Source organism: Monopterus albus, unplaced genomic scaffold (assembly GCF_001952655.1).
Source record: "Monopterus albus unplaced genomic scaffold, M_albus_1.0 scaffold53.1, whole genome shotgun sequence".
In the NCBI taxonomy this organism is placed as follows: Eukaryota; Metazoa; Chordata; class Actinopteri; order Synbranchiformes; family Synbranchidae; genus Monopterus; species Monopterus albus.
In genome coordinates this window covers 1829054-1840212 of record NW_018127933.1, presented here as the reverse complement: position 1 = coordinate 1840212, position 11159 = coordinate 1829054, and the positions used below count along the sequence as shown (strand labels likewise).

At 41.9% G+C, this 11159-nt stretch overlaps 1 protein-coding gene and 1 long non-coding RNA gene across 2 annotated transcripts; one reads left to right on the top strand and one right to left on the bottom strand.

Moving 5' to 3' along the window:
- The first annotated feature begins 358 nt into the window (after positions 1–358).
- On the top strand, positions 359–6450 carry LOC109961277 (zinc finger protein 239-like). Its single transcript, XM_020601969.1, has 3 exons — positions 359–613; positions 1024–1190; positions 5561–6450. The coding sequence occupies exons 2-3, from the start codon at positions 1056–1058 to the stop codon at positions 6431–6433; spliced, it is 1008 nt and encodes a 335-aa protein (XP_020457625.1). The 5' UTR covers positions 359–613; positions 1024–1055; the 3' UTR covers positions 6434–6450.
- A 7-nt stretch (positions 6451–6457) lies between these two features.
- On the bottom strand, positions 6458–8007 carry LOC109961279 (uncharacterized). The gene is made up of 3 exons (XR_002275111.1): positions 7318–8007; positions 6876–7071; positions 6458–6796 (listed from the first exon to the last, which is right to left on the bottom strand). It is a non-coding gene; the product is annotated as an uncharacterized LOC109961279 (long non-coding RNA).
- Between the last annotated feature and the right edge of the window lie 3152 nt (positions 8008–11159).

Sequence of the window (11159 nt, the reverse complement as noted above, 5' to 3'; positions counted from 1 at the left end):
AAATAAAACAGTTTTAAATCCATATGACACAGGTTCCCCATCAGGTTTAGCAAACTGTGTGCATAGAATCTCACCTAAATATATATTTCTTCATATCACATGAACTGTTGGGGGCTCTGTATTCTTTATTACATTTTATAGAGAAATATAGGAGTTTCTCCACTACATTTACTATATATCTTTTCTTAGTAGTTGCTTTTCAGTACCAGTACCAATTTAATAAAATCCCCCATATAACATTAGAACCATAATTCATATCTTCTACGATTTTATTCACAAATGCTAAAAGTTGAAATTTAAAACCATTAACTGAAAGAAAAAGGCGGAACTCCTCCATGAAGCCAATGTAGCACCCGGACAACGGACAGCGCGCGCTTCGAGGAGTTATTGTACATCTCTTACAACTGTGTTTGTAAGGTCAGCTCATCTTCGGAAAAGGAATAAGTTTGTGCAAGTGTTAATGTTTTGATAACGAGCTTAGAAAGCGAAGTGTGGAGGAGCGTGTGAACACTTCGTAGCCCATCACCAACAAACTGACGTTAACGGAGCAGCGAACGTAGGAACAAACGAGCAGCAGCTCATCAACACACACTGCAGCACGTCGGTTAAACTGGTGAGACAAAGAAAGGAGCTTGTTTCTACAGACTTGGTTCTGTTTTGGATCACGTTGGCTTTCTCTGCTAGTAACAGACGCTGTTCTCCGATCGTTTACTGAAGTAAATTAGGAGTGCTATCGTGTAAAAAATTCTAAGTAAAAGTCCTGTACTCAAACTATTACTTAAGTAAAATCTCAAATGTATTTGCAATTAAATATAATATAATATAAATGGCAACGCAATGGAATTGCTCCTAATGTTCTGAACTATTTGACATCCTCATAATCCGCCATTACTCTTATAGTGTCAGTGGAGATCTTGTCCCTCTCCTTCTTAATTCTCTCTGGGCCCAGCTTTGATCAAATGTTCCCACTTTGTAACCATGGTAACGGGTGTCTATATACTCTATTTTTTTTTTCCTCTCCAGGTGAGCGTTTGTGTGGTGACAAGCACTGCAAAATGACACCACAGAAAAAGAGGAGAGGTTTGAAACAGAAGCTGAAGAGGCAGAAGGAGGAGCAGGAGGAGATCCACAGAGAGAGAGGAGGGGAGGAACTGACAGACGGGACAGAAAGAGGAGCGCAGCTCTCTGAGGTCAGTTCCCAAGACTTTTACAAATAAGCTCCTTTTAATACTGTGTCTGGAGGCTGCATTCTCACACTTCTCCTCAGGGTTTTAACTTAGTGGAATGTGAGCACACTGACATGAAACACACATTTTAAGATCCAGTGTGACTTCTACCTGAGGACCTCACTATCACTGATGTCACTACAGAATAAACCACCATGAATCTCCTTAGAAATAAGACTGTAGAACTTAACTCAAAAACATCGTGTCTTTACTTTTTCTTCTCATTGTGTGAAGAAGTGATTGTATTTGGATGTAAACTGGACCCTTGAATGCCTAGACTGTCTGTTTATGCATAAATGGCAAATAAAAATCTTTAATCTCATCCAAATCTCTTTTAGTCTTTCCATTATTTATATAATTATTATTTAGCTAACATTATGAAATGGCATGAGCCACATATCAGTATTAACAACTAGTTATCTACGTTTGGCTCCTGGTAGCCAGGAAAGTAGAACAGAAGCCTTGATGTGGACAGCGGCTCAGGGGAGAGGTCGGTCCTCTCCTCATGGATCTCAACCAGAGTATGCAAGTCACATTCTCCTTAGCCCCACCCCTGAAACCCCTCCTCTCCACACCAAAACGGTGAAAACGGAAGTGAAAATGGAAAAAAAAAACGGCATTGAAAAACAATGGCCGACAATCAGAAGAAAAAAACAGTATTAATACTTTTTAATGCAAGTGTTTCTTTTTTCAATAGAAATGTTTCAGTGCTGATGTTTTTTTTTTGTTTGTTTGTTTGTTTTTTTCTAGTTACAGTTTTGTTTTCAATGCCAAGCTTTATTTTTTAGTGCCAGTTGATCTGGCCCCATAGGACAGTGGGTAGAGTTATTTCATAATAAGAATTTAAAAACTGGAAACCACTGATTTACACATTTCCTTTGGTTTGAATCTGTTACGATAGTATTCAGCTCTCATCAGTTTTTTAGGGTAAGTCAAATTAAAACCTATCACATTATAAGTTTTATGCAAATTGGTCCATGAACTCGGGGTGGAGCAGTTCACAGAACACACAGTTTGGATCACATCGTGGTTTTTGGATTTAGCCTCCTAAAAATGAGAGGATAGTTCGTGAAAGCACACAGCACCTGCTAATGGTGTTGTGTTGAAAATGAACCATGACCTCATTATTTAATCAGAATTTCTCCGGGTAAACAACAATATATTGTTTGAAGACCACGATATGCTAACCCCTGTATATACAGTAGGAACATGTCTTTACCTGTCACACTAAGGTGGTATATCTGAAACATTGCTTGAGGTTTTTGGTGGAGATATTCACTCAGTAATTGATTACCATGAACCTGCAAACAGAGTTCCCTGCAGACCTCCCTCTTAAATGTCATTAATTCAGGACAAGACCCCAAATCCTCCCAAACAATAACAACCTGCAGTTATAGGCAGCTACCTTGTTATACCTTCAGATGTTAATCTACTGAGAAGTTTTGGGAACCAGTATACTTTGGCTCTTTGAGGAAGTGTCAGGTTTTGTCTGAAATAACCCATAAAAGCCGTGATACTGGCCACTTATGACCATATTTGCCATGGTTTTTATAGTCTTCTTGTCAAGTAGGCTTCGTCCTCTCATCCAATCAGATGCCATGGCTTTCAGCCATCACCACCGTTGGCATGCAAAGTCTTGTTTTCCAGAATTGTTGTGTATCTTTTATCGTCATGATTCAGTACACTGCCCATAACTGGCCTCCACCCATTGTTATTCAGCATTATCTGCTTCTCTTTTCTCAAAAACAAATAATTCTGAAAGCTAATAAAAGTACAAAAATCCCAACATAACATCTAACTAAACCATAGGAATTACACACTTATACAAAACCTGTCAATGCACTGAATTTAAAATGTAGATCACTATATTATTTTGAATACAAAATTACTTTAACTACTTTAACTTAATTACTGTAACTTCTACAGCTTTACAATAGTTCTCTCTAAAAGTACAGAAACATGGCATTAAAAGACATGAAACCTGTGGGGTTTTTCATTGTTTTGTTTTTTTAAATTTTTTTTATTTTTTTACTTACTGTTAATTCTCACCGAGTAGTGGAAACATCTCTCCCTTTCAAGTTGCTCCAAGGTCAGTAAATCGAACCGGTGGTCGCTGTGTCTTTCCCCACATGACCACATACAATCCCAAAGCAGTGAAATTAATTCCAACAGGTAGTGTAGCTCCAACAATAATATTATGGGTCGTTAATCCGCTGGTTAACCAGCGACACATCACATGTGGTGGCAGACACACTGGCCTCAAGCAGCCAAAACAAACAGGTACGGTGCTCTGGGGGAAATTCAGTGTTGATGAGCTGATCATTCATCACCGCATGGGCTTCACTGGCCGGCTGCTTGCAGGTTAGACCTGATAAGGTAAAACGGTGAGACCCTGAAGATAATGACCATTCAAGGAAATCCTTAAATTATCCTGTAATTCTTAATTTTGTTAGGAAAAAAGTCTCACGAGTGAGAGTTTGGGAGACTGGTATAAACCGCATTGGTTCTGCATAGAAATTCTAGAAAATCCGTACACCAAATTTTTTTAGCTTTGGCTCATGTCTAAGATGATAATTAACCATTTAACATTGTAGATAAGTCAGGAAACAATGAAAATCCCCCTGGGCTCTTTAAAGAACTTGAAGACATTGTCCTTGGTTTTAGGTGAAAACAATATTCCACTCCTGCTGGTTTGGAGGTAAAATGAGGACTAAGGCTGGTTCACTGTGAGCAAAGTAGCAGAGACGTCACATTTCTACAGTTTGTGTTCTGCCTGTTCAACAGCTCTTTCCAAAGCTGCTCCTGCATTCTCCCTGACTGAATGATTATGTTGCACCATGATTACAGAGCACTGTGAATGCTGAATTCAGTGAGAGAGAGAGACAGAGAGAACTACAGACATGGAAAAACAAAGTGCAACCACCACATCAGACTGTCAAATTCTCTTTAGGTTCCTGATGAGGAAAAGCCAAAGTCCCCTGCTGTGTACAACAACGCCTTGCTTTTGCTAGAAACTGAAGTGCCAGGGACAACGAGGTAGCGTCTTATTGGCAATTAATCCATGGTTTATGTGCGTGCCGAACCGCCGTCCCTGGCAGGCTAGGGGTTAAGGTGCAGGAAGGGCATCCGGTGTAAAACACATGCCAAATGTCAACATGCGAGTCCTCAGTGTGACAATTCGCTGTGGCGACGCCTAAACAGGAAAAACCGAAAGTGGCTTTCTTTCTATATGCGACCGAACAATGAAAGGGATCTGTACAGATCATGGATCAGCTACCATCTGTTACACCACTACAAAGAGGATGGCTGAAGCATTTTATCTGAGGAACTAATTTCCATGTTAGTCACATGTTCTTTCTGGTGTGTTGTCGTTCTCCCTTCTCCGCACAGTACAATATAGATTATGAAGTATTTGATGGGATATGCTGCCATGTAAAACCACTGTGGCCATATTAGCCAGCAGTTACAAGTTTGCAGCTGCTGTTACACAATAAAAAGGATTCTAACTACACATAGCATTCTGGGAGGTCTGCTCATTGCATATTTTGGTGAACACCAGACTCCTGATCAATGTAGATGTGAACGAGGCTCAGACATAAACTGCTAAATCTCTTCAGCCCTCACTCCTGCGTCCTGATACAGATGTGTATTGAGGCCCTTTCCAAAGCTTCACTTAGGTTAACTCGGTTAGATTATATATTGTGTATGGCAAAATATGTTGATATACAAATATTATAATGCCTCTAGAAAGAATCTTGAAAAATTAACCAAAATTAAAGAAGCACTAGGACACAGACTGAAATGCCATCCTCCTAAACATGAAGAGGGCAGTAAAAGGTATCTGTTTGTTTTCTGTATATTTTCTAACTAGCTTCACTAGTACGAATGCAGAACCTATTATATTGAGCGAAAGTGCTTCTGTTCTCTACGAGCTAATTTGTTTCAAGTTTCCTGTGGCCTTAAAAGGACCCTTTTCTATTAGGGTCTCAGGAGAGACATTTAAAAAGGTTGAAATCTCTGTAACAGAGGTCGAGCTATCAACCAACTCAGTCTGTGTTATGGTTCAGGCTCCAGAATCTCTGGATCCTACATTTCTTCTGATGCTAGTCTGCAATGGGGATGGCATTCAGTAATTTCAAAATGTTAAAGGAGCATCTGTGGGGATCAGTCATGTTTCTATAGAGGCCAGTGTCACCCCAACCTCCTCTGGCTGTCACAGAAACAACTTAGTCAAACCTCAGGTGATTTATGAGCCACAGATGTGCTGCAAATATGTGTTATGATTTTACATTATTTAATAATGGCACTTTCCCTCTCTTTGTCTCTTGCTATAGGAACAGAGAAGAGGAACCAAAATGAAGCTTCACACCTGTCAACACTGTGACAAGGCCTTCTCAACATCACAGTGTTTAAAGCGTCATCAGCGTATTCACACTGGAGAGAAGCTGTACAGCTGCGACCAGTGTGGATCAGCTTTTAAAAATTTGGGGAGTCTAAAATACCATCAACATATTCACACTGGAGAGCAGCCATACAGCTGTGACCAATGTGGGGCAGCTTTTAATCAGATGGGGAATCTCAAAGTCCATCAACGTATTCATTCTGGAGAGAAGCCGTACAGCTGTGACCAGTGTGGGTCAGCTTTTAGAGTGTTGGGGAATCTAAAATCCCATCAACGTATTCACACTGGTGAGAAGATGTTTTGGTGTGAATGGTGTGAGAAAACTTTCACTACATCAAGTGCACTAAAAGTCCATCAAAGTATTCACATTGGAGTGAAGCCATACAGCTGTGACCAATGTGGGGCAGCTTTTAGACAGTTGTGGAGTCTAAATTCCCATCACCTTATTCACACTGGACAGAAGCCGTACATCTGTAATCAGTGTGGGTCAGCTTTTACACAGTTGGGGAGTCTAAAATCCCATCAGCGTATTCACACTGGAGAGAAGCCGTATAGGTGTGACCAATGTGGGGCAGCTTTTAGAGTGTTGGGGCGTCTAAAATCCCATCGACGTATTCACACTGGAGAGAAGCCGTACAGCTGTGAGCAATGTGGGGCAGCTTTTATCCACTTGCAGAGTCTAAAATCCCATCAACGTATTCACACTGGAGAGAAGCCGTACAGCTGTGACCAATGTGGGGCAACTTTTAGAAGGTTGGACTATCTAAAAGTCCATCAATGTATTCACACAAGGGCAAACATGTAAATCTGTCAGTGTGTCTACACCAGACCTGGGCATTGTATGGCCCGCGGGCCACATCCGGCCCTCTGGCTCTCCCTGAACAGCCCGCATGAAGTCATCAGTAAATTAAAAGTCGGTGTAAATATTTTACAGTAATACATGCATTACAACTGCATTGTTACGGCTAGCCATCAGGATTAACAACTGAGGACCCAGTAAATGCAGGACTTGGACACAGACTCAAGCTCAAAATGATTTAATCAGAAGTGGTAACAGAAAATATTAAGATGTGGTGGGGACGTTTCAGCTGGTCATGGGTGACTGGGAGTTGTGTTGACTGGACCGCTAGATGAACAACTCGGGGTTGGCGGTGAGCAGAGGCAACCACTGAATTGAAAGCAGAGGAGGGTGAGAAGACTGGGCAGATCAGCAGAGAGGCTTTATGTGGGAAAGACATGACGAGAACCTGGGTTATGATGAATGAGTTGTGCAGGGAGTCGCGAGGTGATGAGGTGTCTGCTGGTCGGTGTGTGAATCCGCTGGCAGTAGAAGTCGTGGTTCACAGCAGGTGTGGCAGCAGCCCACCTGCTCTACACCAGTGTGGGAGGTGCGCCTGGGTAGCCAAGTTGCCGTGGAGGTACGTACAGTCCCACAGGATAATCCTAGAAAAAACAGATTTAATCAGAACTTAAAACAACCAGTGAAAACTCAAACTGGTGAGAAGACAACAGGATTCAGCAAAGTAGAGAAAAGAATCGATTCCCCAGAAACCATAGTTCATACAAAAAATATTCAGGGGATTTCCTCTGGCAGAAAGCAAACAGTTCAGTTCAGAAAAAATGCATGAAAAAATACTGAGATCACCGAGGGGAAAAAAGAAACACAGGTTAGACAGAACGGAAACACACTGAATACTTGCTGGACATCGAGAGATCATTTGGCAACAAGGACCCACCAACGCTCTTCTTAAGTACTGCTCTGATAATTGCGAGCAGGTGTACCTCGTAGCCGAGAGTGTGCTCGCACTCGTGCAGGGGCGGAGTTTCCTACAGTCCCAGTGCTTGCTGACGAGGTGCTGGGAATGGCCTGATTCACGGACGCAACATGCACTCCTTCTATTTTTAAGGAACTGCTAAATTAAGGGTGTTTCTCGTGTGACCATACGCACCCTCATTTGAATGTTTTGGCTAACTTGTTGGACTGATGTCAGCTAGTGTAGAGAAAAAAAGATAGATGCAGAATGCAGTGTTTTTAAAAAGGTATGGACTTCCAAGTATTTATTTACTGAAGTCAAAGGTAAAGCTGTGTGCCTAGTTTGTGGAGAACAGATATTGGTGTTTAAGGATAATTATAATTTGAATCACCATCATGAGAGAGAAGTACAAAAACTTGACTGATGTGTAACGGGCACGGATGTCTGAATCTTTGCTAGCTAAACTGCAAAAGCAGCAAGGATTTTTTTTGTACGTGGATATTAACAAAAAACTTTGAGATGACAGCAGCTGACAGCTATGCGGTCAATGAAAGGGATTGTTAGGATTGGATTTCAGGAGTTAAAGTTATTTTTCTACTTATCATCAGTATTATTTTGCTTTTATGATGGAATAGTTCAGTATGACTATTTGTCTGTGTTTCATTAACAGCTCCATGTATCAGTGTTGACCTAAGCTCTTATGTATGCATCATAGTCATAATATTCAGATTTGAGTCAACTAGTAGTATTTCTTGTCTTCTTGGTGAAATGTGCATAAATTGATTGCAGAGATAATTGTCATCCTGAAAACTATAGATAAGATGCTAACTGCATGTCTACTTTCAGTTAGAAAGAAACGCCTGAAAATAACAACACATGCACTGCTTATTCGAACATTCTAGAATATTTGTATGAACCTTGTGTCCAGTTCATGTTGCGAGTGTAGAGCCAACAGATAACATGAAGATAACATGAGTTCATATTTGCATGAACCTTGTATGAACCTTGAGACAACAGATTAGAAGATAATGAGTTCCACCCATGTACAGGGCAGTCCCAGCCCGAGAAGATAAATGTAAATTACTTCCTATTATCAAGGCTCTTGGGACTTGTCATCTCACAGATCCCAGCGCTGTAATAACTCTGCATTTAACCAGAAGAAAATACAGTGCCTTGCGTCTACAGTGCCTTGCGAAAGTATTTGGCCCCCTTGAACTTTGCGACCTTTTGCCACATTTCAGGCTTCAAACATAAAGATATAAAACTGTAATTTTTTGTGAAGAATCAACAACAAGTGGGACACAATCATGAAGTGGAACAAAATTTATTGGATATTTCAAACTTTTTTTAACAAATAAAAAAACTGAAAAATTGGGCGTGCAAAATTATTCTGTTGGTCACATTTGATAAATGTCTTGAATCTGATATTTTAAGTATTTTGTACAAGTTTGTATTATTTACTGTTTTACCATGTTTGAATACAGAATATGTAAGCAGCCATTTTGGTGATATACATTTCATGGGATTTTTGGAAGCAGTGATGTTGTGTTACACTTAGTTTCTGGTACCGTTTAAATACTGCTGTTGTACTCGCTAATAAAAATGATCCAATATAAACACAACAGTGTCACTTTATGGCAACGTTACATTAACCTCACACAGGCTGAGCAGGTGATTAAGCAGAGTAGAAGATATTTCAGTGGTGTGGAGTAGGGCTGGGTGATCAAACAGTCATTTCTGATTGATAAATGTGTTTGATCTGCTTTTGAGCAACTCCCCGTACAAGCAACTTGTTAGACCTCAGCCCTAGCGTTCAGTAGCTGAAGCAGTGAACCATATACTGTAGTAGGTTTGTATATTGGCAAGAATCTGGCGATACGATACATATCACAATACAGGAGTTATGATTCCATATATTGAGATACTGTAAACAAGGCCATGTATTGTGACATTGGAACCAGTTATGTTAAGTACAAATTCCTGCCTGGGCTTTGACAGCTTTACCCAATTTGCATCTAGGACCCACAGTGCAAAAAATTCTTGGACTTTCTTGTCTCAATCTTTAGAGATGTCCAAAATCACCCAATCAAATCACACCTCTATCTGCACTATGTAATGAATAAGATGTTGCCACCACGGGGGGCCAGCAGTTGGCTCAATGTTATCTAGAGTCACCAAAGTGGCAGGGCCATTCTCCTAGAAAGGGGGGAGACTCTGCATGGGTTTTAGGTCTGATAAATGCACGCATCTCTGGAGGTCAGCACTCATTGGCATGTGTTGGCTCTAGAATTGCCACAGTTATCCAAGTAACATGGGAGCGATCAAAGGAAACTTAACTTATTTAATGAGCCATATGCAGTTTCACTGTACTGGCTGTGTGTACTTGCATGGCTTACCTTTGGGAAACATTGTGCTCACTGGAGCCCCACTGTGTGAGCTGGGGGCGGCTGTGCTGTGGGGGCTGGGACCCCAATGACAGGCTCTGCTGTGGGAACTCTGGGGCAGACAGGATTCTCGGTCTTGCCACCAATCGGGCAGCCCGGCAGCAACATAGAGGATTCAAGACGGTGACGAGTTGGCCTACAGATGGGAGGTTGAACAGCTGGCCCTGTGATGTGGTCACAACAACCTGGAGCTGAACACATGGAAGACAGTGGAGATGATAGTGGATTTTAGGAGGAACTCCCCCATCTTATCTCTGCTCACCATACTCAGCAGTACTGTTTCAGTCATGGAGTCCTACAAGTTCCTGGGCTCCACAATCTTTCAGGACTTGAAGTGGACAACCAACACCGGTGCCATTATTAAAAAGGCACAGCAGAGGATGTTCTTCCTGTGTCAGCTCAGGAAGTTCAACCTGCCTCAGGAGCTGTTGATTCAGTTCTACTGGGGAATCATCGAGTCGGTTCTCTGCACTTCCAGCTGTGTCTGGTTTGGCTCAGCAACCAAACAGGACAGGAACAGACTCCAGCGGACAGTCAGAACTGCAGACAAAATCATCGGTGCCAGTCTGCCCTCCATGGAAGTCCTGTACACCTTACGGGTCATAAAGAGGGCAGAGAGGATTTCAGCAGACCCCTCTCACCCTGGATACAAACTCTTTGAACTCCTCCCCTCCAGACGGCGCTACAGGTTACTGTACGCCATGTCTATGCTGCTCTTTTAACTTGTATATATTGTGCATTTATTTTGTTTTATGTTGTGCACATTGGGGGGCATTTGATCCTAAGTCATTAGTGAAGGCAATCAGTATAGACCTGAGCTGCACTATGATTGTCGAGGACTCGCCAGCTGTGTGATCAAGAGGTTCATCCCAGCAAAACGGGGGACCTGTACGTGCTCGGCTCCGAAACAGCGAGTTCAGGCCAGCTATTTGAGATTGCAGTGCGCTGGTGTCTGTGCAGCTGTGCAGTCACTAAATAAATCTTTTTGTAGCTTTACCATGGTTTCATAAAATGTCGCTTTGGCATACAGCTTGAGAAGGCTCCTGTAAAGTTCTTCATCTTCATCGAGGGAACACGTGAAGCTGTATTTGTCCACAGGAGCACCTGTCTCTTTCATACTCTCTGTTTTAAGCGACACCTCAGCAATGTCATCTGGGATTATGTGAATTTCGAGGTCGCGCGCAAGGTGCAGGTCTGCTTCTGTCTCCTGCTCAACTCGACATTCTTGGGCTCGGGCTCGGGCCCGGGCCCTTATGATGTGTTGAGGTAATGGCACTTCAAAGTCCCCAGAGTTGAAATCGGGCCTTAGCACTGGAGGAATCAGTTCAGCCTC

Bases quoted from the DNA above. Each gene is read 5' to 3' on its own strand.
- LOC109961277 (XM_020601969.1), top strand. From the start codon at position 1,056: ATGACACCACAGAAAAAGAGGAGAGGTTTGAAACAGAAGCTGAAGAGG. The intron at 1,191-5,560 runs GTCAGTTCCCAA...CTCTTGCTATAG, and splicing joins GAGGAGCGCAGCTCTCTGAG to GAACAGAGAAGAGGAACCAA.